At 39.3% G+C, this 27873-nt stretch overlaps 1 protein-coding gene across 4 annotated transcripts in view; it reads right to left on the bottom strand.

The window, feature by feature from the left end:
- Positions 1-319: 319 nt before the first annotated feature.
- slit1a (slit homolog 1a (Drosophila)) overlaps positions 320-27873 on the bottom strand; it is a 274736-nt gene continuing 247182 nt past the window's right edge. For 2 of the 4 annotated variants that reach the window (XM_057847549.1, XM_057847551.1), the window contains 13 exons: positions 26167-26238; positions 21682-21845; positions 17720-17844; positions 17547-17644; positions 17303-17442; positions 13446-13539; positions 13237-13374; positions 12874-13102; positions 12636-12766; positions 12362-12555; positions 8767-9055; positions 8460-8671; positions 320-4792 (listed from right to left, as the gene is read on the bottom strand). In XM_057847549.1, the coding sequence (XP_057703532.1) occupies positions 4551-4792; positions 8460-8671; positions 8767-9055; positions 12362-12555; positions 12636-12766; positions 12874-13102; positions 13237-13374; positions 13446-13539; positions 17303-17442; positions 17547-17644; positions 17720-17844; positions 21682-21845; positions 26167-26238 (2128 nt within the window). In that variant the 3' untranslated portion in view covers positions 320-4550. The remainder of the gene's footprint in view (positions 4793-8459; positions 8672-8766; positions 9056-12361; positions 12556-12635; positions 12767-12873; positions 13103-13236; positions 13375-13445; positions 13540-17302; positions 17443-17546; positions 17645-17719; positions 17845-21681; positions 21846-26166; positions 26239-27873) is intronic. The other 2 variants (XM_057847552.1, XM_057847553.1) reach the window with 1 other exon arrangement.

Here is a 27873-nt window from a genome sequence, read left to right as displayed (position 1 = left end):
ACGTGATGCTTAGAGCTGTCAATATAAACGATTACTCGAGGTGAATAAAATTACTCGGATCAGTTTTTAAACTCGAGTTGCTCGAGTATTCGTTTCAGCTCTAATTAAAAGATATATATTTATTAAAAAAAGGCACAGCCGATATTTTTTTGCCGATTCCAATACTTTGAAAATGACGTGATCAAACCCGATCGATGCCGATCGATCTCTATTTGTTGACACACTCTTCTGACGTGAGAAGTCACAACACAACAGTTTTTGACTTTTGACTGTTCTTGTGAATGAGTACTAACAAGACAGTACGCTGTTAAAAGCACACACAGAAGTTTAATGAATTAAAAGAGTGGAAGTTTGGTAAACAATTTGTCGGTGGCACTACATACATTCAGCATCATTTTGGGACTCATTTCACTTCGATCCCACTATCAAGTCCTGTGACAAGAGAAGCAAAAATCTTTTTACAACATTGTGTGGTTTACATGAACATATGTATATCATAGCTTATAGGATAAGAGTCTTACTGATTGAGTTAAAGTACATCTCAATATAGCACAAGCACCACTAAGATGGCTACCAGGAAGTTGTACTTGCACACAAAGAGACGTGAACTGACGGAAGCCAAGAAAAAGTCACATTCCATGAAAGGCGCGCTTTTATGAGGCGCACGCTTAAGAGGGTGGGAAGCGCCCCCACGGTTTCACCATTACCAGAATCACAATCCCGGAACAGTATTTGATCCATTCTAAACTAAAGGACAGCTAGGAGTTACCACTTCATCAATAAGCATATTTATTATCTGTACACATTTATACATTCAGCTATGTGCCCATTGCAATTTGGCACCTCACGAAAACGTGAACTTTTTTTTTTTTTTTGTAATATCAGCTAGAAAACATCTTTTATTGTGGCTGCATGGTTGCATTCTTTTACCAACACAACTCATGCTTGACAGCAGCTCATAATGCATGTTGAACTTCATTATTTTTAATGCAGTTTTTAAAATGTCATTTTAAGATTTTTCTTGTTTTTGATGTTTTTGAAAATACCAGGAACACACACTTAAGTGCATCGCAGTACAAAAAAATAAATAAAAAGAAAAAAAAGCGCGAAAACAAGCCGAGGCGTTGAACGGGATGTAATATTCACATGAAGGACAACATATACAATATTTCAAGACAGAGTCCTATACAACGTATACAGGTGCATTGCAATATATTGGAATATGGTATGTTTTTTATTTATTTTTTTATTTCAGTAGCTCGATTTAAAAAGTGAAACTTTTTCCATTTCTCATTTTGATAAGTACCGTAATTTTCGGACTATAAGGCGCACCTTACTATAAGCCGTGAACCAGCAAATTTGACACGAAAACGGCATTTGTTCATAGATAAGCCACAACGAACTATAAACCGCATGGGATATATTTACACCCGAAAATATTACTGATAACACTGTCATAATAATGACATGACAATGTCATGAGCATAAATGAATACTAGTGACATGTCATTAAGTTTCGTCCTGCAAATTATATCACTTTGTATGGATGTAAAAGATCCCAGCTGGACATAAATGGAGTTTGTGACAAAATTTGTCGGACGACACTTTAAAGCGGAAGTTCAGAATTTTTTACATTAGGCTTAATCTTTCAGTTTTTAAATTAGTCGGTAGAGTTGATTTCAACAAATTCCTTGCAGTTTGTTATTTATTAATTTCAAGGCCCAGAGTGGCTAAGCTAGTGCGAGTCAGTGGTCCCTTCCTAGCATGCCAGTCAAAATCGATATTAACAGGACTAACATAGTCAAATAAATTCAAAATGCAGATCATTGTTCAAAATACCCATGCGGCCAAAACAATGTCACACCAAACTTACGTAATTCATTTATTCCTGCGGGACTATTTTTTTGAATGTGTAATGCAAACACAACAGGGATAAGTGCTTCGGCCACTCGTGCTCATGCTGCATTCGAGGAAGGTGGGAAGTCGGACTTTCCCCACTCGGATAGTATCAGTTGCGACCTCAAAGCCTTCCAAGTGTTTTTTTTTTATTTTGGCTGTCAAAAGATACGTTGACCTCCAGCAAACCTGCCTTCTCGTAAGCGATCAAATAGTGGAGGAAAAACAACGGCGAAGGTAAAAACAGTGATCTCTCGCTACTTCGCGCTTCAAACTCCACGTCCTCAGTCTATCGCAGATTTTTTTTTTTCGATTAAAAAAGTTAATTATACAGATGAGCTGTCCCGGCCAACCGGGCAGTCTCGCTATCGCTCCCTCTCGCTCTCCCTCTCCCTGCTCTTTGTTCGTCAGGCCGTACACTGGAGTTGCTTTTTAAAGTTAACGATGTTGATGTTTGTGTCTGATCTTGCCAGAGTCACGCTCTTCAAACGGGCCGAAAGTGTCAATCATCGTTTAACTTGTTCAACAGTTGCTGTGGCAACTCATTGTGTGTAAGTAAGGAGTGGAGTTAAGTTAGTAGAGTCACTCAATGAAGCATTTGATAAAGCCAAGCATTGTCTACTACAGTACTTTATTCTTGTTTAGATTAGAAATCATTCGGTGGGACAGTAACATATTTAAAACTTATCATAATCACTACATTTGAAATGCTTAAAAACTATTTTTTTAAAATATATATTTTTTAAATTATATTTTGAAGGAAAAAAATGTCATATGTATCTCTTTCCAATGCTAAATCTGAATGAATACATTGAACACACTAATTGCGGCGGGTTGTGGTCCCCATTAACTGCGAAAAACGAGGGATCACTGTACTAGATCACACTGTTAACTGCCTTCTTTAGTTTGACTTTTGACGGTTTGCTTTTCGATGGCCAGCGCATTTTGTCGAGTGACGTCTCATTGAAGCAACTCGTGAAGTCGGGGTACTGTTTTTTTCTGAATTGGAGGCAAGGGCCTCCCAGTTTGAGTGGCTTTCCAATTATATTTTCCTGGATGGAGGTTGGAAAACTCAGACGTGCGTTTAAAGGCAGTGGAAACAGACAGAAGAAATGGGCAAAGGTGAGTTTCCACAAATTCCCTATGAAGAACAAGGAACAATACAAACTGGATACTTGCTGGTGGTTACGACCTAAACACACCCGTGGAAAAATATCACTCCGCTCTGAAACCTGTTTCCTACAGAGCTGCTTGATGACAAATGTTGCTGTTCATACTGCAGTTATTGACATGCAATGGTAAGTTTTAATAATTTCATCCTGAAAAGATAGCCAACACTGTTGTTGATTGCAAGGGTCATCGATGATTTTCATGCATGCATATGTTGTTTTTTATTGGCATGCTAGGACGGGCCCATTGACTCGCGCTAGCTTAGCCATGCCGGATCCCTGAAACTAATAACTAACTAACTGCACGGAATTTGTTCAAATCAACCACGACTAATTAAACCCCCGCTAACTCGAAGATTAAAAATTCTGAATTTAAGCAGCGTCGTAAGCATTCATTAATACCCATGACAGTGTCATGTCATAATTATGATTGTCTTATGACAGTCTTATGATGCCGCTATCAAAAAAAAAAGAAAAGTTAACTACTAACCCAAATAAATCAGCAAATTAGCCGCACTGGACCATAAGGATTCAAAAGTAGCAGCTTATAGTTCGAAAATTACAGCTCATGGCTCACGTAAAAACAAAATTCAACTTCTCTCAAAAAATACTATTGATTAGAAAAGGCTTTTAATGTAGAAACCAGGCAGGAATGGACCTAATAAAAATTTCACTGTATGAAGATGAAATTTGTATCATGAGCTTTATATTTTGATTTGAACTGCCAATTTTCCCATGATATTCTAATTTAGATGTGTGCACGTGTGTTACCATTTGCCATTAAATGCTGGACACAAAAAACAAAAATCCAAGGCAACGCCTTTTACCATCAACATTCCACTTAAAATAGAAAAATACTATACCAAAAAAAAAAGAAAAAGAAATATATATATATATTAGAATCTGTTAGGCATTTCTATATAAACGGGAGTGTTTTTGTATTGTAAAGGTTACATTGTGAAATCAAATAAAACAAAAGTAAGAAATTCATATGATTCACCCCCCAAAAAAAAAGTAATCACAAAGTTTTATGTGGTTTTTCTTGTCTCCTCTTGCTTGTATTTCTGTGGGCATCAAGTGGATGTGGCGCCCCCTGCTGGAAGGAGGGGCTTAAGCATGCTGGGTAACTCGTCAACCCCAGAAACTCATGTATTGAAGTCACTCATCCGCTCTCGATTATGTGCCACTCGAACATATTCCGTGTATGCCTGTGGGTATGTGTGTAACAAACAATCACCTTCCTGTCATGTGACTTGGCTTGCCCAATGGTCCAGCTCTCTTCTTCTTTCATTACATACTTTCCTCACTGCTGTTTTGGGGTATGTGTGTCAGTGGGGGTTGATCTCAGGAGCCTTTTTGAGTTGACACACTGTGATCCCGCTGCTCACAAAGCACGTGTTCTATTTTACAAGCGTCAGAGTCCTTAATATATAGATAGAGGTTTTATATATAATCTTTAGAATCTCTTTTTTTTCCCATCGTGTTCTAGACGGCACAGGCCACGCAGCCGCACTTGATGCTCTTCTCCACTTCCTCAGTGAAGCTGGTGCCGTCGCTACACTCGAACGTATATTTCCGGCGCTTCATCCGCTGGCTGGCGCAGCAGGCGCCCTCCTCGCACGCGCCGGTGCACTCCACCCAGGACACAGTGCGCGTCGTCTGGCAGATGGCGTAGCCCCGTTGCACTTGGTAGAAATCCCGCATGGGCTCGCCCCGGCATGCCGACTCTGAAGGGACAGTCGCAACCGCAATTTTAGCCACTCATTTGTCAAAATAAACAAAACAAGTCATACAAAGATATAAACAAATTGACGGACACCATTAAAAGTACACAATTGGACAATGGAAAAAGATAATATTAGGGGTGTAACGGTACACACAAATCTCGGTTCTGTACGTACCTCGGTTTTAAGGTCACGGTTCGGTTCATTTTCGGTACAGTAAGAAAACAAAATGCAAAATATAAATGTGCTAGTTTTTTATTACACACTTTTGTGCCTTCAACAATAGGAACATTAGCCTATACAAAGCTAAAATTCTGCTCAAAAAGTAGCGGGTATTTAAAGATAATAATCCAACAACAATTTGCCTTTCAGACCCCGCGTATTGGTCAGCTTTCTTTCTGAAAGAAAGAAGAAAAAAGAAATCCTGTGCTAAAGAGAAAAGCAATCCCAATGACAAAGATTTTAACATGTATTTTACAAATGCAATGCCTCAGTGAAACATTTTTTTCCCTTATGAACGGTTTTCAAAAAGCTCTATTGGTGGATTTTCTTAAGTTAAAGCGCCACACAGAAATTTATAAATTTGTGTAAGCAGGATGTGTGTATTATTTTTATCATTTAATTACAGGTGTTTTAGCTCATTTCAATTTATTTTATTTAAATGGGCTATTACTTATTTTATTATGTGTTTATATTTTACAAACGTGATGTAGTATTCATTTATATTGTATATTTATGTTGTATAACTTTAGTTCCTATGTGAATATTAGTTCCTACTTGTTTTGTTGTGGTAGGAGGATTTTGTATTGAACACGGGGCCGTGTTCATTATTATTATAGCAGAGAAGACAGCAGTAAATCAACAAAGACAAGTCAACTGTGCCCCGATCTACAACTCAAGAGATCTGATGGACTCAAAAAGTACGTTACGATTGCATATTAGTTTCAAAATCGACCGGATCCACCGTATTTTTACACGAGTGACTTCCGGCCCGATTCTAGCTACCGGTAGTAGTATTGATGCAGGAGGGCCGTGTCTCGCATCAAATAACCACCTCTGCCGTTCTCATGCGTCGCGTTGAGCCGCTTCTGGGACGCGTCTAACCCGCGGCCGCACTGCGACCTGTGTGCATTGGCTGATTGACTTTAACGCCCGCGTTTCACTGCGTTCTCGTGGCGGCCACGTTGTCGCGCCGTTGACGTTTCTTAACTGTCCTACCGTGTTAGTCCTCATAATAGTAGAGAAGACGGAGTAAATATAATCTACACAAAGAAACTGTAACCCGGTCGACTCACAGCCTCGAAAAGTAAGGGTTACATTACGTTAGAAACTCGTTCGGTACGCCTCCGTTCCGAACCAAGGACCCCGGACCGAAATGGTTCAATACAAATACATGTATCGTTACACCCTTAGATTATATGGAAATAAAAATAATATAAAAGCAACTTTGGATACGACTAATTGTATTGTGATGCAATTAGTAATGATAAATGTAACAACTTCAAGGTTTTCCAATAAGGATTCTGTGAAAAATAAGTGAACAATTGAAGTGCCTATATTGCACCACTATATTTATTGTTGAGATCAAAATACAGTGATCCCTCGCTACTTCGTGCTTCAAACTTCACGCCCTCAGTCCATTGCGGATTTTTTTTCAATTAAAAATTGAATAAATAAATACAGATGAACTGTCCCGATCCGATCACGTAGCTGCTTTTCTTGGTTGGGCAATGCACTGAAGTTGCTTATTACAGTTAACGATGATTGACATACGTTAAGGTTTGATATTGCCAGAGATGCTTGGAAGCTGAAACTTCAAAGCGCCGCAAGCGTCAATCATCGTTTAACTTGTTAAACAGTTGCTGTGGGAACTTATTGTGTGAAAATGAGCAGTTTGAGCGGATTTGAGTGGACTCACACAGTGAATTTAATAAAGACAAGCATGTTTTACTTTATTCTTGTTTAAAATAATTCAGTGGGACAGTAACATGTTTAAAACCTACCATAATTATTACATTTGAAGTGCTTAAAAAACATTTATTAAAATATATATACACGTAAAAGTTTTTTTTTTATTTGGCGAAAAAAGTGGGAAAAAAACAAGTCTTATATGTATCTCTTTCCAATGCTAAATCTGAAATATATTGAACACAAAAAAAATTTGGTGCTACTTCGCGGTTGCACTGTAGTGCAAATATCCGTTTTATGGATCAAGTGCAAAGTGCCAGTAAGGCCCTGCCATATCACGTATGACTCACACAATGCTTCTGGCTCAAAATAACAAAGGCACACAGCTTCGGTACAGTGAATGAGGTAAGTAATGAGGTTATAAATCATTAATGTTCAATTATTTTTTGTTCATTTAATTTTTTTTACCATGAATGCAAATGGTCCGTTCATATAACAAATCCCAAGCATCTTAGTTTGGAGACATCTAATGGTCAATAAGTGTAACTACTTCGCTAAGCTCTGACCAGCCCTCGTACAAAGGCAGAAGGCTTCTACATTGACTTTGAAGATAACATGCATATTGACCCAAAACCAATAATGAAAAACCAATGTCGTTATTATCCGGTATCATTTTAAAATGTGTTTATCGGTCAATATTACCGGGTAGCCAATAGTACCAGCTCTCTTATCCCGTAATGATCTTATACATGTTCTCTTATCCCGGCTATCCGATAGTATAAATGATAAAATTATATAAAAAAAAAAGATGTATTGTATAAGTGTCACATAATTTTTAATGCCTCGAACATTTAGGCTAGGTTCATACTCCAGTTCTTAATGCACAATTCCGATTTTTTGTCATATGTTTTTTTGGCGTGCCCGTTCAGACTGCCTATGTCCATTGAGTCCTTTCAAGTGTTACGTATGCGCACTAACTCGTTGTCCGACACGTGCTGAGCAAACTCACCCACATGTGCAGAAGCATCAAAACAAATGACTACAAATGCTGGCTGTATGTCATTCCAGAATAATCATATTTTGATTTCCAAAAAGAAGACACAAATAATAGACATTAACAATCCCTGTTTAGTCTTATATTAAAATATTATTGATAGAACGCTTGCACGCACTGTGTGTGCGTGATGATGAAGTCTTGTGTCTGCGCGTCAGTTTGACCTGACTCGCCATGTAGGCAATACTGAAATATTGCTTATTTGGCCCACAGAAAGAAAACTGAGCATTATCAGGCTTATCCTTTGGTTTAAGCTAGGCGCTAACGCTAATGCACAGCTATCGCTGCTGTCCTGCCTGCCGCTCTCATTCTTTACTGACGTAATTGCTGCATGAATTCCGATTTGGGAGACTAGCCAGTTCAGACCGCCGCCACATTCTGGAAAAATGTGGCGCAGATCGAATTTCAACATGTGAAAGTGACCCAGATCAGATTTGAAATGGTCCACTTCTATGTGACTTGACCTGTTGAGGCCGTCAACTTAATGCTTCACTCCAGTCAGAAAAACACGAAAAAAATCTGATTCTTGCATTAAGATCTGCAATCTGAACCTAGCCAAAGTTTAATGATTTCAGGGCCTGAATTTTGACAAAACCCATTTAATGAGTTTTAATGCTTTTTAATGACCGCATAAACCCTGAACATAACCGTTTGAAAACAACCATAAATTCAAGAGTCTGAAAAACAAGCGTGGGTCTCGTCTCAAACCTGTGTCACAGAGTTCGCCGGTGTAGCCATTCTCACAGTGGCAGTAGGCATCTCCAGTGTCTGAGATCTGGCAGCGGCCGTGCTTGCAGGACAGCCGGCGGCAGGGGTTGAAAAGCTCTCCCTGCTGGTTGCACAGCGCACCGCGGTAGCCTTCGATACACTCGCAGCGATACGACTGACCGTCCAGTGGGATGCACCGACCGTGGACGCACCTAGAAACAGGTGTCTCTTTTAATACATATCACGACCATACTAGTTGCGATTTCAAATGTTTTAACAGATTGGTCATAACAAAGTTATAACATACTTGCTGCCCTGACAGGGGTTAGTGGCGAGCTGGTCGCACTGCGGTCCGGCCCAGCCAGGCTGGCAGTGGCACACGGGCCCCTGTAGACCGTCAGGCTGGCAGATGCCGTGTACGCAGTAGATCTTCTTGCACGGCTCGCAACCCGGCACCACACCAGGCTTCATCTGGGTCTTGGTGAAGTCTTGCAGCTCGTTATTGATGTACAGGTTCTGGATGCAGCCGTGGAAGCTTGAGCTGTTCTGGATCTGCCACAGACGGAAGGCGCCTGGGTGCATGCCCACGGGCATCCCTGCGAGAGGTCATGAGGCGGTTAGTGGGGTGACGGTCGGCAAGAACCAGCACAGACAGACAGCTAACAAAGGGAAGGTAGGAGTGAAATGGAGGAAAGACTTTTCAAGCATGTGTGCCCATCAATGCCTCAGTAGCTACAGTACATATAGTCAAATATTGTACTTTAAAGTCGTAGCAAGATTATAAAGTGCCTCCAAGTTATGAGATTTTCCAAATACAACACTAGAGTGTTAGTAAAAAAAAAAGTTTAAATGGGAGGAGGTTGGAACTGAATTTCATCACTTTCAATGAAGCGTATTGACGCTTGATTGAAGTCAAGGCACAAGTTTAGCATGTACTGTATGCACTGCGAGACACAGCATCCTTGAAAGAGAGGCCGAGTGCTCAGATGAAAGATTTTCTGTTCTAGGTTGAATGACATCAAAAACATAAGACACATTTGAAGCCAGCTCTCTTGACAATTTCTATGTGGCGGTTACCTAGCAACAACTCATTTAGAAGTCAACTGATTGGTTCTTAATCCTTACGGGAAGTTACAATATGCTTTTAGTACACAGTACGTGGCCATCTCTAAACCACGTTTAAAGGATTAAGGAGTTCTGGACAGTGGACATCTATTGAGGTAAAAGTCTGAATTTATAAGGACGTTTGTAATATTTAAAATAAAAAATATTGAATGTAAAATTTCAACTTTACAAGAAGTGCGCAGAATTTTACAAAATTAAGGATAAAATTTTAAGATAATTAGGTTGTACGAACAAGAATGATGGTTGGATTCAAGTAGAAACGTGTCTTAGATTGGAAGCTAGATTTTTACACCTAATGACAAATTCCGTTTGTGGTATGATAAGTATAAGTTTGAATATGAGAAAAACCTTTGTACTAAAGTTTTCATACCTTGAGGGAAAAAAGTCAGTTTTTTCATAACAACAACAACAATACTGATAATATGGACTTATGACCCAAAAGTATAGGATGAAAGGGAGAGTTTTATAAGGAAACCGTAGGAGGGTAAATACTTAATTTCATGAAAACATGTAGTTTTATTGCAATACATTAGAAATAGAAGAAAAAATATTTTAAAAAAGATTCGATTTTGCTATTATTAGAACTTATTTGAGATATTTAAGGCCTTTTCACACTAGCGTCAGCTCAGTGTGAAGAGCGGTCCACGGCAAGTGCAAAACGGGAGGAGCCACGTAGCCAGACATAAACGCTGTCAGGAAGTGAAAAGCATTTATTTAACCAATGCTTTTCTTTTTTATTGTTGCACAAGAAAACAACGACTTTTCCTATTGGGAGGCATTATATTAGCCGTGCAAAGAGTTACAAGTTTTTGTTGTTGTTCGTGAACTAATTTTTCACACAAACGTACATCGTGGTGCCATTTAGCTTAGCAAGGAGAGGTAGGAGAGTCATTTTTCGCGCGTCAAAGAGCTCACGAAACTTAAAAGAAAAAGCACATTTATCAAGGTTTCGTCGGCCGTGATTTGTGTATATCCGTCCGAATGCAATGCTGACGTAAGTGTGGCGCCCAAAACTGCCGTCAACCGCTCACTTTCGCCGAGAGGTCCATTCCCAAATACACAATGAATGGGTTGCCAATGAACACTTCACACTAGGCTGCCGCTAGCTTGAAACGGCCTTTAAACGCCAGAAGAGTGTCAGTGCGATGAGAATAAAGTCCTAACATTACAAGAAGTTATTATTACTACCATATTCAGAGGTGGGTAGTAACGCGTTACATTTCCTCCGTTACTTTTTACTTGGTAACTTTGAGAAAAATGTACGTCTTAAGAGTAGTTTTACCACGCAATACTTTTTTACTTTTACTTGAGTCGATTTGTGAATAAGAAACATTACTTTTTTATTGTACATATTGGCTTTATTTCTGCACGAGATGCAGACAGTGGCTGTCTCAGTTTTAACCAATGAGATGTCGCAGCAACAACCACTTGACGCCATTATGCCAATCAGAGGTAACAATGTTTTTCTCCACTAAAGGGCACTCATGCTCTTTGGATGGGTAATGGTTCAAGTGTTCTGGTTTGAATTCGATGATTTTTGTGTCATCTTATTGGCCTAATATGGTCATGTAATAGGTTATAGTACATTATACCGTATTGGCCCGAATATAAGATGGCCCTGATTATAAGACGACCCCCTCTTTTTCTAGACTCAAGTTTGAAAAAAAAAAGAATTTTTGAACACCAATTTTTATATATTCATGATATTCCTATTCATATTCCATATTAATCATAATAATAATTATTAATAATAATAGATAAACTAGTATATTGTATATATAGTATATAAATAGATAGTTATTAGAATAACAATTATTCATTAATTATTACTCCTATTCCATTCCTATTCATATCCAATTCCTCATTCAAATCTTAATGTCTGAACATTTAAATATGTAAACTAAAGTGCAATCACATTCGTAAATGAATGGCTTCTGGTTTTTGAAATGTAAATAAATCAATTTATTGTGATAAAACAACAAAATTGTAATGGAATTGCCTGGGGAGTCAAATTCAGCATTCGCTTTAATGATAATCTGGCGCTATCTAGCGTCGTAAAGGGGTATAATGTCTAGACCCCGAATTTAAGACGACCTACTCTTATTTAGTCTTATTTCAATGCAAAAAAAAAACACCATCTTATATTCGGGCCAATTCGGTAATAATAACAGTTCATATTGATGGAGTTGTGTTGAGAAAAAAAATATCATTATTCAATAAATTCAGACATTGTAAGCAGTTACAGTGTTACTCATGACTTGCGTATTCTTTTCAACGAATAGCGTTTTACTCATATTTGAGTAAAATTTTCGATGGCTACTTTCATCTAAGTAATATTATTTAAAAGTTACACTACTCTTACTTGAGTAAAATTGTTGGCTACTCCAATCACCTCTGACTATATTGATGAGGATATTTTTTAATTGTTGAAACAGAGGTCTCAAATACAAAGTCACATACAAATGTTATGTTGGTAATTCAATGATTCTCAAATTGCAGTACTAGCGCTCTCTAGTGGTACGAGACAGAATTACTGCCTTAGTACAGTTAGATTTACGAAACAGTTTGTTTTTAAATATTAAAGGTCTTGGAATCAAACCTTTAACTTATTTTTTAGGAACATGTCTCGGTGATTGGATAATGGTCGATTTTTGAGGGTTGAAATGACTCATGACCGGCCAGATTGAGTAGAATGATGAGGATAGGGGCTATTGGTTGCGGTGGTGGGTGTGGAGGGGGAGGGAGGTGATCGACAGTAGTGTAGTAGTTAAGAGTGCCTGAAGAGGAGGGAGGTGTGTTCTGGAGAGGGCCCCTACCCCCCACGTATAGTGGAGCCTCTCCGTTGAGGGGCCGCACCGCTCCGAAGCTGTCCATAGTGGTGGGGAGACCCCCGTCAATAGACAGGTTCACCATCTGGTCCAACGTGACCAATTCCACTGTGTGGAACTGACCGTCGTTGATGGTCTCAGCACTGGTTGGGTACAGATATTCATAATTGACTAATGAACTGTTGGTCTACGATGTCGCATGATATGGCAAGAAGGAGCTGACCTGTAGATAGCGTGGCCGGGCTGGCTGCCTGGGTCGTAGCTGACCTTTACGTGACCTTGGTATAGCTCCACGGCAATGTGATCATTGTCTCCGTTGTACAGGAGGATACCGTTGTCCTCAGCCGTGGACACCTGCACAGAAAACAGGCATGAAGTGTCAAACAAGAAACGGAGAATAGCGTAAACTCCACAAAAAAATTGATGTAAAATGTGAGTGAGTGGCGCATCCTGGTGTATACCTGCAGGGTGATGTTGGCTTGCGGCCAGTTCTTGAGGTCGGAGAGCAGTAGGTAAGAGTCTCGGTCCACAAAGTTTACGCTGACAAGCTTCTCGCAGCGTGGCCCGCCAAACTCCGGGGGACACTGGCAGAGAGCGCGGCCTCCCCTTTCCACACAGGGGGCACCATTCTGACAGTCAGCAAGCTCGCAAAGGGACAGCAGTGAAGGAGGAACCTCACACAACTGACCACTGAGAAAACAGGGAGGACCATTACGTAACAATTCTCAAGATTTTTACTGTTGTTGATTCTGATTATTACACAAACTTTACAGTTTAATAGTGGTGTGTCAAATTTATGAGACATTTCATTTTTTAATCCTCACCTATAACCTTCCTCACACTGGCACATGTACCCATTCAGCTCATCCACACACTGGGCTCCGTTCTGACAGCGATGATCCTGGCAGTCATCATAGTCCACACTGCAGTCATCGCCCACATAACCGGAAGCGCACATGCACCTGATGCGCACAAAACCCCAAATTTGAGTTAAATCTACCTGCACTTTCAAATAATTTATTAGAGCACTGACTTGGGCCCAGAGGAGGTGATGAGGCAGGTAGACTGATGTTTGCAGGGGCTTCGTCCTGGGGCGCACACATCTTCCATTTCCTCGCACATCTCCCCTGCAAACATATCATTTGGAATATTGGAAACAGAGTACAAAAGTGTAACTCTATAGTAGGGATGTCCCGATCTGACCACGTGATTGGAAATTGGGCTGATCACGCCATTTTTTAGAGGATCAGAATGGGATGAAAAGCATTGGGTTTTTAATTTTAAAAAATGAGGGCTGTCAAAATTGTCGCGTTAACAGGCGGTAATTAATTTTTTAAATTAATCACGTTAAAATATTTGACGCATTTAACGCACATGCCCCGCTCAAACAGATTAAAATGATAGCACAGTGTCATGTCCACTTGTTACTAGGGTTGTTCTGATTATGTTTTTTTGCTCCCGATCCGATCCCGATCGTTTTAGTTTGAGTATCTGCCGATTCCGATATTTCCCGATCCGATTGCTTTTTTTTTTTTGCTCCCAATTCAATTCCAATCATTCCTGATAATTTTTCCCGATCATATACATTTTGGCAATGCATTAAGAAAAAAATGAATAAAACTCGGCGAATATATACATTCAACATACAGTACATAAGTACTGTATTTGTTTATTATGACAATAAATCCTCAAGATGGCATTTACATTATTAACATTCTTTCTGTGAGAGGGATCCACGGATAGAAAGACTTGTGACTTTGTATATTGTGACTAAATATTGCCATCTAGTGTATTTGTTGAGCTTTCAGTAAATGATACTGAAGGCCATGCCCAAATGCATGATGGGAAGTGGAACCATGACAAATGGAACCATGACTGTGCGTAGGGCTACCAATTCATAAATCTTCTCTGTGATGGGATATAACATAAGGTGTTAAGAAAAAGATCAATTTCTACCTTGCTTCCCCACATTGCTTCCCATGATATTTCCAATCGTAAGGAGAGAGATTGTAAGGCTTTAGCCAATCAAAATAAGGCTCCAAAGGCTGCCAAAATTCACTCTACTCATTTCACGCTGCTTTTTAGCTCTCTATATTGGCAAAACGGCACCATTACAGATGGAGCGCGACAATGAATGAGTGGGTTGTGCAGCGCATGCATTAATTGCGTTAAATATTTTAACGTGATACATTTTTTAAAAAATTAATTACCCCCGTTATTGGGATAAATTTGATAATCCTACCTTAAACCTAAACTACAGACTCTGGATAAGTGTAACACATTATGTCTGTAACATTAAATACAATTAGAAAACGATTTAATTAAAAAAAAAATATATATTAAAAAAAGGCATGGCCGATATTTTTTTAGCCGATTCTGATACTTTGAAAATGACGTGATCGGACCCGATCGATCGGCATCTCTACTTGTTACTTGTGTTTTTTGGTGTTTTGTCGCCCTCTGCTGGCGCTTGGGTGCAGCTGATTTTATGTGTTTCAGCACCATGAGCATTGTGTAATTATTGACATCAACAATGGCGAGCTACTAGTTTATTTTTTGATTGAAAATTTTTCAAATTGTATTAAAACGAAAACATTAAGAGGGGTTTTAATATAAAATTTCTGTAACTTGTACAAACATTTATCTTTTAAGAACTACAAGTCTTTCTATCCATGGACCGCTTTAACAGAATGTTAATAATGTTAATGCCATCTTGTTGATTTACTGTTATAATAAACAAATACAGTACTGATGTACAGTATGTTGAATTTATATATCCGTCTTGTGTCTTATCTTTCCATTCCAACAATAATTTACAGAAAAAGATGGCATATTTTATAGATGGTTTGAATTGCGATTAATTTTTAAGCTGTGATTAACTCCATTAAAAATTTTAATCGTTTGACAGCCCTAAAAAAATACATTTATGTTTTTCTGCTTCATGCTCGAACAGCCTCTCACCCTTTGCCTGGCACAACCACACTGTTCTCCCTGTATTTTTCAAACACTGTGACAAGAGTCTGGGACCCATCTCCTTATTGGCCTCTCGAGCCAGAACGAAATAATCCTTGCAATCATATTCATTCATTTGCGTGACGTGTTCTTTTATTAGCAACGTCACTCTTGCGTCAGAATTCATCTTCACAACAACACAGATGGCGAACGATAGAGCTGAGAATATGTTCCAATCCGTGGTAAATTAGTTTTAAATGACCAAAAACACATCGAGTCGCTAAAACCAACAGTCTTGTTGAATAAACTTCTCCGTTCTCCTCGTATGTTTATTTAGACATTTATTTAGCTGTTTCTTGTCGCTTTACCAACGTCACGTCTGCCCGTCTCTGATTGGTCCACTCAGCTGTCTGTTTGCTGTGGCTTGCTCCGCCCTGGAAATTTGATCGGCGGAATGGTCGCCAGATCTCACCCTCCCTCCTTCCCCCTTTTTTTGTCACCAGTGCAGCTGGCTTTTGGTACTTAAAGTTAACCATGACTGACAGGTTTGTTGCTTTGATCTAGCGAGAGAAAGCTCAGTAGCTCTACGATCATAGGCCCAAATATGTTAATTCAGGGTGTGACATCACCGTGTCAGGGTGTGTGATATCAAAGGGGATATATCGCGATACTATGTAGCCCAAAAGGTTATCGTTATGCTCCCACCTAGAATCGATATATCGTTTCAAAAAGGTATCACTGTTTAAAATTTTTTTAAAAAGCAACTAACAGGTTGCTACCAAAATCTTCCACTAGATAAGTCAGTGTTTTTCAACCAGTGTGCGATGAGAGATTGTCAGGTGTGCCGCGAGAAATTATCCAATATCGCAGTTTTTTTTGTTTTTTTTTACTTTGTCAGGCGGAGTTGCAGTAGGAAGGAAGGAGTTGCTAGAATGTTTTTGTCGTATGCAGATGAGCGAGGTACTGCTTGTGTGTCGTTCAAGAACTGCTCTGATTTCTAGCCATCAGCCACCTTGCTGTCCGTAACAATGTGGACCCCAGCACGTCTACTGTACATCATTTGATTAGACTCGTCAAGTGTCGATATATTTGAAAGTGCCCTTTCCATTTTATCCATATGTGACGATCTGTTTTATTCCAAAACATTGTCGAGGACAGCAATTTGGCTATCCAACAGCGCCATGGTGCCAAGCAAGCTTAAACGTCATATCCAAACGAAACACCCGTCGCTTCAAAACAAGTTGATAGACTACTTTGTTCGCCTTCGTGAAAACACAGAGAAGCAGGCAACTTTTTTGAGAAAAAATACAAATGTGAATGAGAAAGCCCTCAAAGCGACCTTGTTGCTGAACTTGTTGCCAAATCCAAAAAGTACCACAATGCGGCAGAGACATTAATACTACCTGCCTGCAAAGCCATTGTCAGCGAGATGCTCGGCCCTGATGTATGGAGGACTAGGAGTGCAAAAAGTAAATAACTATACTATCAGTATGGTTAGGTCAGTATGGTCTTTAACCATAGACACCAAAGACATTGCTAAAGTCCCCCTGTATGATAAGTCCGAGCTTTTCAAGCCTCACTGCTGTAAAAATAGAGACTGAGAGCTGTTGAAGAAGATTCCTGCCTGGATAAAGGCTTTGTGTTCATCTAAACAGGCTCAAGTTTCCCACCGCATATACATAAGTATACATACTAAGAAATTATTTTATAATTAATATATACTGTACAGAAAAAAAAATTGAAACATTTTTGGTTTGTGGTGTGCCGCGAGAATTTTTTCCAATGTAAAAACGTGCCGTGACTCAAAAAAGGTTGAAAAAAATCTTGGATAAGTGTCTATGTTAGCTCATTCACTCGGGACTCGGTATCGGCAGATTCTCAAAATCAGGTGGATCAGGACATCCCTACTCTATAGTGTTGGCCCATGCATCACAGTACCTGTGTAGTAGGGGGGACAAAAACAAGTGTAATTATTGACGCCATCCACACAGGTAGCACCGTTCTCACAGTCGTTATCTTCGCAGTCGTCGATGTTGGTCTGGCAGGAGGGACCTTCGAAACCCAGCGGGCATGTGCAGCTGCAATTCACACATGCAGTTATTGGATTGGTTCGTTAGTGTTATTATTTTACATTATTACATACAAGCCTTTACTGTAGATGGGTAAAGATGACTTTCCTCACCTGTATTGTCCTTCCTCTTCATCATTCACCTGGCATCGCCCTCCATTGGCGCAAGGGTTGCTAACGCAGGCATTCAGAGCTGTCTCACAGTTCTTGCCCTGAGATCAGAATTCACAGACAGACTAACAAGACACCGACATCGGGAGTGCGCAAGTTAGGCGAACGAGACTGACCTTGAATCCTGGAGCACAGCTGCACCTGTAGATATCCACCGGGTCAGTACGACACACACCCTGGTTCTGACATGGGCTGGATACACATGGGTTACACTTGGCCAGCACCGCTGTGTCCACCTCACCTGTGTGGATGACAATATGGATGGTGTTTGAGACAGTAATGATCAGCAACATTTAATGGGCTTGAAAATACATTTTCACATGGTAAATCATAATAGTAATTAACGCAATAATTTTGACAGCCCTAACGCGCGGTAATTAGTTTTTTAAATTAATCACGTTAAAATATTTGACGCAATTAACACACATGCCCCGCTCAAACAGATTAAAATGACAGCACAGCGTCATGGCCGCTTGTTACTTGTGTTTTTTGTCTCCCTCTGCTGGCGCTTTGGTGCGACTGATTTTATGGCTTTAAGCACTATAAGAATGGTGTAATTATTGTGACATCAACAATGGCCAGCTACTAGTTTATTTTTTGATTGAAAATCGTACAAATTTTGTTGAAATGAAAACATTAAGAGGGGTTTTAATATAAAATTTCGATAACTTGTACTAACATTATTTATCTTTTAAGAACTAAAAGTCTTTCTATCCATGGATCGCTTTAACAATGTTAATGTTAATGCCATCTTGTGGATTTGTTATAATAAACAAATGCAGTACTTATGTACAGTATGTTGATTGTATATATCCGTCTTGTGTCTTATCTTTCCATTCCAACAATAATTTACAGAAAAATATGGCATATTTTATAGAAGGTTTGAATTGCGATTAATTACGATTAATTAATTTTTAAGCTGTGATTAACTCGATTAAAAATTTTAACCGTTTGACAGCCCTAATAATAATACATTTTATGTCTTTCACGAGACTCAAGGACACTTTACAACTGAATATCAGTGGCGTGGGAGGTGGGATTCTGAGGGTGATGCAGCACACTCTGGTGTTGAGGAGGGAAAAAAGTATAGAGATTAAAAAACATTTTTAAAAAAGTGTTTTGGTAAGTTATCATTTGTCGCTGTTAAAAATAAATAAAACATATTGAAACAATAGCGTATTTAACTTTGGCGATAAAGTATATGTGTTGAACAAGGTTTTTTTGTTTGTTTGTTAATAACATGGTCACCACCTGACACCTTGCTTTCTGCCGGGTCATGTTGAAGAAGACGCTATTGGAACGGAAAAGTTAACTCTTGATAGAGGAGGCGTTAACATGGTGCAAAAATGATTTAACGTCTTTTTCTTTACAAAAACAGCTAAATTTTCTCAATTTCAATTTGACGTAAAAAATGATGATGATTATGAGGCTAGTTCTGTAATAGTGCCCATTGAAGAAAAGTTTTGAACTAGGGGTGCACGATATCCATTTTTTGAAACAGATATCGATAACTTCCTGCTCCTCAAAGCCGATACCGATAGCCAATATCGATAACCGATAATAAATATATATTTTTTTAAATGTATAACCTGAGTTTTTGAACACCTGGAGGTTTAAAAAAAACAAAAAACTAGTGGTGGATTCAACATAGATTTGCCTTTGATCTCACCAGATTTTATGACATGAACAAAACAGTGCGTTTCACTTCTGCACTGCCTGACAGCCAGCTAAAAATGAATGGACTTCCATAAACCACAAGGCTTGGTCTTTTCTTGCTTTTATGGAAAGACACTCGTCTTAATAATGTGAAAGTACAACAGAAAAATACACATATTCAATACTCAATATACAACAAACTGCACTATAGACCCTACCCACGTGACGTCACAACTCCGCTCTCCTGACTGGTGCCACCCACTTGTCCGTCAACACATCGTGTTGACCTGTTACGGCTACATACATTCCTCCTATTTACGGCGTGTTTTTCTGCTCGTTAACATTAATCATCAAAATGGTGAAGGCGTGTGTGGCGGTCGGTTGCAATACCAGAGAAGATAGACGGAGAGACTTGAAGTTCTACCGGATTCCGAGAGACACGGAGAGGAGAGAGCGAGATGGGCTGCTGCAATTCGACGAGAAAACTGGGCTCCAAACGATTACCACAGATTATGTAGAAGTCATTTTATATCTGGTAAGATGCATTTAATATATGTTTAGAGGGTTTTGGGCTGACAACCACAATTAAGATCATTGCTAGGCTAATCGCCGACAACATACACGTATGTATGTAGTGAGTGCTATCGCTAAACCATATAAACATTAAAAACCCTAGCTCCATTGACAAATGACATGAAATACATTAGACTTGACAGTGGATGTTAGCAAGAACAAAAGATCTTGAATTGAAAATTTCGTAACTCACCTTCCGAGCACAAGATTCCTGCCGAATTTTCGTGTACGAGGACCTGTTTCACCCAACCAGCAACGTAGCATTTATAAGCCTCCAAGCTCTTAAAATTTTTCAAACTTTCGTGAGAATAGGCTGATTTTGTGTGGACAAGATAGTTGTAAATATCAGGGTCAGGCAGAGACGGCGAAGGCAGCCGGTCAAAAATCATCGATTTAGGCATCAAATATGGATCTGGCGACTGTATAGAACGAAGCTTTTCCACATAACGCCTTTTATGCAACACATCCAGTGAGTTTACGGCATCAGAAAGCACCGGGTCTTCCATGAAATGCTTTTTAAATTCCTCGATCAATTGAAACCAATGCTAATACAGAGACAAAATGACGGACAAGTGGGCGGAACCATACAGCGAGCACGTAGTTTTATGACGTCGGTGGGTAGGGTCTATACACTTATATACACAACTATTATATGTATGGCATAGCACACTAGCTTGAGCTACTAAAGCACTAGCTGGCTTCCATAACACAACAACTTATTAAGTTCTGTACATTTGACCCTTCACCACAGACGTAAACATGTGGTGCACATCCATATATTATAGTACACATAAAATACTTACAGACATATTTCCGAGGCGGAAACGTAACAGAAAGCATTCACGATTGTCAATGCGACACCGCTAGACACCGCAATGTGTATGTGAATGAGCTTGTAATGTGAACAAAACTACTGTGACAAAAAAATAGATGCAACGAATTATTCTGACCAGCAGGTGGGAGCAATGCCCCGCAAATGGTCAACTGCTTTTCTATACTAGTTTGTCAAGTCACTGTAAACTGTAAAGCCAGCACAATACATATTATCGGTCCTATTAATAATGTTATTGGATTTATCGGGATGACGTCATAAATTCCTATTATCGGATCAATAATTATCGTGCACCAGTATTTTGAACACACTACAGATTTAGACAATGGAGATGATTTTGGTGAATCACTAGCCCAATTGCTGCATTTCCATAGTACCATCTTAGATAAAATGGACCTTAGCCACTGATGATGAAGTTCAGCGACAACACACCGGAAAGGAAATGGACCTTTGGTGTCTTCAAATAGAAAAGACACGCTTGCATTGTAGGCATATTATTGTTTGTTGTTGCTGTTGAGCTGCTGTCGTGCAGAGCGCTGTTGGATATTTGTGTATAATTTATTTTAGTGTTGTGAAAAGGGGTTGTTAAACCGAGGCTTATTAGACCTATTAGTTTTCAAATGTGTGTGTGTCATTGCGCCGTCTAGCTGCAGGAATTTTTGTGATAAAACTCAGGCGCTTTTATTTCCAATACAAAACCTCCAACACACACTAGGTGAAATAGAACGCTGTCTTTGAAGTAGCCTAATAGTAGTACGTAAACTATACTGCCATTGTGCATGTTGTGTATGGAGAAGATGCGCTACCATGACAAATTCGGACTGAAACAGATGTTTTTGGATGGGAAAAAATAAAAAAGATCTTCAGCACCCCTGCTGTGAATGACTTCTAGCTGCTGAATATCAAAGATACACAAAACCAAGAATGAAAGCAAAGTCTGAGTAGATCTAAATAGTAGAAAAGAAATCATAACACAAAATGATAAAGGATCAAGATGGATATCCAAATATAGCTTACTTGTGCATTCAAACTTCTTTGCCGGTGTGGTTAGAAGCAATTTTCCCTCCAGACCACGTGGACCAGCACATCGGGCAATACCGGGCTCTTTGTATCCGGTTTTGACCCAGTCAGACAACCAGCGTAGCCGGCAGTCGCAGTGCAGCGGGTTGGCGCCAATTGCCCTGAAAAAAAAAAGTGGAAATACTCTCTCAACATGACCTAATCACGTATGTTCTTACCATACAGTATGCGGATCTCTTTTTATTCTTAGCTCTATTTGATGATTGTAAACGTTGGTCATGTATACTTGTTATCTTTGTACGTTTTTATGAATTTTGTTTATTTTTTTACCCTTGTAACTTATGCAGGGGTGAAAGTGGCTAGACTTTCTTGCCGGAACTCCCTGACAAAGTACGGCACGAAGACTTTTTTTTTTTTTTTTTTTTTTAGTTGAAGGGGGGTTTAAACCTCCTAAAACCACTTAAATGCAAAAACTGCTTTTGGCACAGTTATAAATATAACACCCAAATAGAAATTGCAATTTCTAGAGAAATTACAATGGGATCTATCAGGTCACTTCCCGTTGATTTGGGGACATTTGGTGGGACATGTCCTGTAGATATCTATTTGGGGGACAGGGTTGATGTCAGGTAACTAACTTCCTGTTAATCTGGGGACATTTTGGGCTCATTCCTGTTGATTTGGGGAAATTTTGGGGACGCGTCCTGGTGATATCAGGTCACAGAATGTCAAGGGGTTGTAATGGTAAATGGTCAAAAATCACAAGAACCTGTTTTCTTGCTATTGAAAATGAATGGGAAATTTGGACGTACATTGCTGTCAATGGCACCTCATTAGAAAAGAATGGGAGAGTTTTTGTTGAGGGAACTATACATTTTTGCCAAATTCTTTATACAACATTTATGCTCCTTACCGTCCCGGAATTTTTTATGTGTAAATTATGTAAAATGGTCAAAAATTGTAGGACAAGTAGCGTTTTGAAATTTTTTTGTTCTTTTAAAAAAAAAAAAAAATCTGTTTGTTCGAAAAATTTCTTGCGTCGTGCGAAAATTTCAGTCATTTTTGGTGTGCCAAAAACGCCATTCTAAAAAAAAAAAAAAAAAGCAATTTTGCAATATGGGCCTTTGCCTTGCAAAGCCCCATCTAATAAAACACAACAGGTTTCACACACACAGTGGTTAGCACGTTCCCCTCACAGTTCCGAGATCAATGTTTCAATCCCGGGCTCATATTTCGGGAACAAAGCATCGTTCCACCCCGTTCCGGCCCCCAATCGTCTGCGTTCCAGACTGTTCTGGCCCACTTTCACCCATGAGCTTATGTTCAGCAATATGATCAGTGGTTGTGTGGTGCAGATTAAGTCTGTGCTTGACAAAGAGATATTGGAGTTTGATATTTCATTAATTGATGGTCATGTTGTTATCATAAGCGGATTTTAAGGGGGGACAGGTCCCCCTGGCGGCCGAAAAGTGTCATTGCATGTAATATAAACGCTGTAAAGCAATAAAACTGCAACAAAAATGAATGAAATGAACAAAAAAAACATTTTTATAATGGGTCGAAAAAAAATTTCGAGCACCTTAGACAGTCATTTGCTTTGGATATAATTTAAAACATATGTTAGACAAAAAAAATATTTTTTAAAATGATTTTTTTTCCTTGATTGAAAATAGTTTTTGATTGAAGCAACTTTTTGGGGGATTGAATGATTTAGACACAAATGTCCTAATCATAATATGGCCCAAACACAAAAGGATTGCTTCGATCAAAGAAAACTTTCCAATTAAAAATTAAGTGTTCAAATGCAAAGTTTTCAATCTCAAATATTTTTTCGCATTCAAAAACATTTTTATATAATTGAAATTTTTCTTTTTTTGATTGAAGTGATTTTTCTTTTTGAAAATCTATATTTTTTTTGAAGCAACTTATTTTTTTCATTGAATAATAAAGAGAAAAATGTCCTAGCCAAAATGTGCCCCAAACACAGATCAACATTACTTCAATCAAAAAAAAAAAAAAAAAAAAAAAAAAAAAAAAAAATTAATCAAAGAAAAGCAGCTTTCACGTGCATTTTTTTTTTTTGTTTCAAATTTATTTTTGCATTCAAACACTTTTTTTTTTTTTTTTTGATTGAAGCGAACTTTTTGGTTTAAAAATATCTATTTTGATTGAAGCAACTTTTTTTTTTAATTCAAGGAACTTTTTTTTGATTGAATAATAAAGACCCAAATCTAACTCCAAATGGCTCCGCCCAGGGGATACAATTTTTGACTGGGGTAACTACATTGGCACGACATCGGCAGGCGTACCAAATTCAATGGATGACGATCTATTCCCGAAACAGCCTCATTTAGAATTCCCCTCAGCAATGATGGAAAACAAAAAAACACTCATTGTCAACTTATTATTTTAAATATTCTTTTAAGTTAATTTTATTGCTGACACTGCGTTTCGGGGTCATCAACATGTTGTGCCCCCCTGCCCCAAAAGTCAAACTCCGCCTATGGTTGTTATTTTGTTCTATTAATACTAAGGGTGTAATGGTACATGTATTCGCATTGAACCGTTTTGGTACTTGGTGCTTGGTTCGGAACGGACGCGTACCGAACGAGTTTCTGACGTAATGTAACCCTTACTTTTTGAGGCTGTGAGTCGATCGGGTTACAGTTTCTTTGTGTAAATTATATTTACTCCGTCTTCTCTACTATAATGAGGACCAACACGGTAGGACAAAATGTCAACGGCGCGACAACGTGGCTGCCGCGAGAACGCAGTGAAACGTGGCCGTTAAAGTCAATCAGCCAATGCACACCAGTCGCAGTGCGGCCGCGTGTTAGACGCGTCCCAGAAGCGGCAAAAGAACGGCAGAGTTTATTATTTGACGAGAGACGCGGCCCTCCTGCGTCGATGCTACTAGCTAGCAGACCGGGCAGACCGGAAGTTACTCGTGTAAAAACACGGTGGATCCAGTCGATTTTCAAATTAATATGCAATTGTAACCCACTTTTTGAGTCCATCAGATCTCTTGAGTGGTAGTTCCGGGCACAGTTGACTTGTCTTTTTTTTATTTACAGTTGTCTTCTGTGCTGTAATAATAACCAACACGGCCCCCTGTTCAATACAAAATCCTCCTACCACAACAAAACAAGTAGGAACTCGTATTCACATAGGAACTAAAGTTATACAACATAAATTATACAATATAAATGAATAATACATCACATTTGTAAAATACAAACACATAATAAAATTAATAATAGCCCATTTAAATAAAATAAATTGAAATGAGCTAAAGCACCTGTAATTAAATAATAAAAATAATACAAAGATCCTGCTTACACAATTATATTTATTAATTTCTGTGTGGCGCTTTAACTTGAGAAAATCCACCAATAAACCTTTCTCCACTTGTATTAGACAAATATTAACATTGCTTTTACTATAAATATACCTATATACATTAATACATTTTTATTCACTTTTAAAATAAGTAGTAACTGTTCTTCTATTTGAGTGGAAGTGGAAAATTTCGCTTCTTTTTCTAACGAGCACTAGTGGTGTAATAACTTGCACGACCAGGTGGTGTCTCTCTACACCTTCATTGAAGTCTTTGAGCCGCTTAGCAAACCCAACCGTGATAATGAGCGAAAATTATGAGTATTAATGCATTGTATCAACTAAAAAAATCAGAGTAAATGCTCATTTGTGATGTTTATTCAAGCACGTCAAATAAGACTAAAATGACTAAAACTGATTTGAAATGAAGAAAGCTATTAATCCGTTATTACCAGATGTTTTGAGTACCATTGGAAATATATGGCCCGCGGGATTCATAGAACTGTGGTTACATTGGTAAATTTTCATAGCCTCTGTGTGTAGTATGAGTAGAATGAATCTTTCCCATCCGTGCCAACGTGTGACTACGAGACGTTTTTAAGCGCGATCAATGTGGGCTATGTCCTCACAATCCTAAATCGATGCACTTCCATTATGGCGGCGCACAGGCTCATCTTTCAGGCCGCGCCAATAGCTGACACCTGACATCTGCAAACAAGGTCGCCACTTGACCAGGAGCAAAGATCAGTCAGTCACCCTCCCGCTGTCTCGCCCTGACTCTTCAGAAGGTCGCTGTCCTCTCTTTACTCACCCTGATAAGTCTATTGAGCAGGAATGACGTTTAAATTGGGGGGGGGGGCGCAGACAAAATAAACATAGATCCATGCGGACCATATGAGCAAAAGTGTGTGTTTTGGAGATAGAGATGTGACAGTGAAAGGCTCTGTGCAGAGCTTTAACCACAGCACACCCAATTAGAGAAAGGGGAGTGAGGTCAAGCCCACCAAAGAGGGCTACAGACTGGCCACTGTGTGCCACGCTGCTGCCTGAAAGCATATGTATGCACGACTGTCTGTGTGTGTGGGTGCAGATGATATTAGATAAGCTGTTAAATACAGCAAGCATGTGTGTGAGAGAGAGACTTACAAGTGAGAAAGCGAGGCCACGTCACCAAAGATGCCATCAGGTAGCTCAGAGATTTCGTTGCCATGGAGAGACCTTAGAAACAGAAGTGGGAGAAAGTCACATACACATTATCCATACCATAAAAATGTATCCACCCTTACTTTTAACCTAATGACTCACCAGGTTGTCTTACGTTAAACAACCGATTCAATTTATAGTGAAACAATTGTCCTAATTGCTAAGGAACATGTCAACACAGAGCTTAATATTTGGCTGAACACTGCATGGGTGGTAGCTGCTTTGAGCTCTTAGTTGAGCCTGGTGGAAATACGTGAGGCTCTTGAAGTCTGGAGCAGGACGCTATCAAGTTTCAAAGTTCGACTGGCTGCTGGGACCAACAACAAGCGTACAGAGGCAGAGGGTAATGGAGTTGCAGCCAGTTTGTCACAGATTACTTAAAGGGATCCTTTATTTTTAAGACAATTCTTAAAACATAAATGTTAGTATGAGTTATAATAATTTGACTTTAAAACCCCTCTTAATGTTTTTGTTTTAATAAAGTTTGGAAAATTAATTTAAGTGATAGGTCGCCATTCTTGTTACGTCGCAGTGCGTGACGTCACTGGCCCCGAATGCCGAAATTCCAGCTTGTCACTCGTTAGCTTTCCCAACATGTCGTCAGTTCTACCCTTCCTATTTGAACCAGATCTGAAAAGTGAAGAGCAGGACAGCACTGTCGGTCGTTCACAAGACGAGTTTCGGGGAAAAATGCGTGTAGCAAATACCTGATAAGACAAAAGTTGGGCAAAACTGGTGATGCGAGAGAGTCCTGTTGGGAACCCCGGTTGGGAGCGACATGCTGTTAGGATTCGGGAACTCCGGTTTTATTAGCAGACATTCAAGGTAAGCATATTGCATTTTCAAACGTTTTCCCACTATAATTATGTAGATTGTTAGCATCCAGAGCTGTTGTGTGCTTTACATACAGTACAGGCCAAAGAGCACACCTTGTTTAATCCAGGTCTTGTACATTGTAATGCGTGGTAGCTAGGATACGTGTATAAAAGTACCAGAAAGGGGAGAAGCTTCCACTTATGCACATTTATTCACAAAAAATAATATTTCCACCTTGACCACTCTTCACTCGGGAGCTCAGCAGTACGCAAACACGCATTCCCTGACGAACTCCAACATTGTTGTAAGGTCCACGTCAGAGTCACTGTCGTCACTGTAGCGTGCCATAGTGCTTTAATTATTTAGTAGGATTTGGGGAAAACTCCCACGAAGAATAGTCAACAAAAAAGATAGCAATACTAATCCAAATCCGCGTTTTTTTACTCACTCGAAGATCCAGGAATTAGACCGATCCCATGGCAATATCGCAGCCGCGATTAGGCCGTCGATTCCACAAAATAGACTGATCCGAAAAGCCGCTGTGGGACCGACGAATACAAATAAATGGACAGATCCAAAACCATTATTTCAGACGCGATGGGACCCTTACTTGACTGAGGATCCAGGAAAAATGTTCGGGCGCCAGTTGTAACGCGTGGTGGGTAGGATACATGCATACAGGGACCAAAAAGGGGGAGAAGCTTCCACTTATGCACATTTATTCACTAAAAATAATAATTCCACCTTGACCACTCACTTCTCTCCCCTTTTTTCCATTTGACTGGAAACTGCATCCAAAAGCACCACATCGTGGCATTTTACTTCGCGAGTTTA

This window comes from Corythoichthys intestinalis, chromosome 10, assembly GCF_030265065.1.
Source record: "Corythoichthys intestinalis isolate RoL2023-P3 chromosome 10, ASM3026506v1, whole genome shotgun sequence".
Taxonomy (NCBI): domain Eukaryota; kingdom Metazoa; phylum Chordata; class Actinopteri; order Syngnathiformes; family Syngnathidae; genus Corythoichthys; species Corythoichthys intestinalis.
The sequence above is the reverse complement of the archived record's forward strand: the minus strand, read 5'-3'. Positions and strand labels throughout refer to the sequence as shown.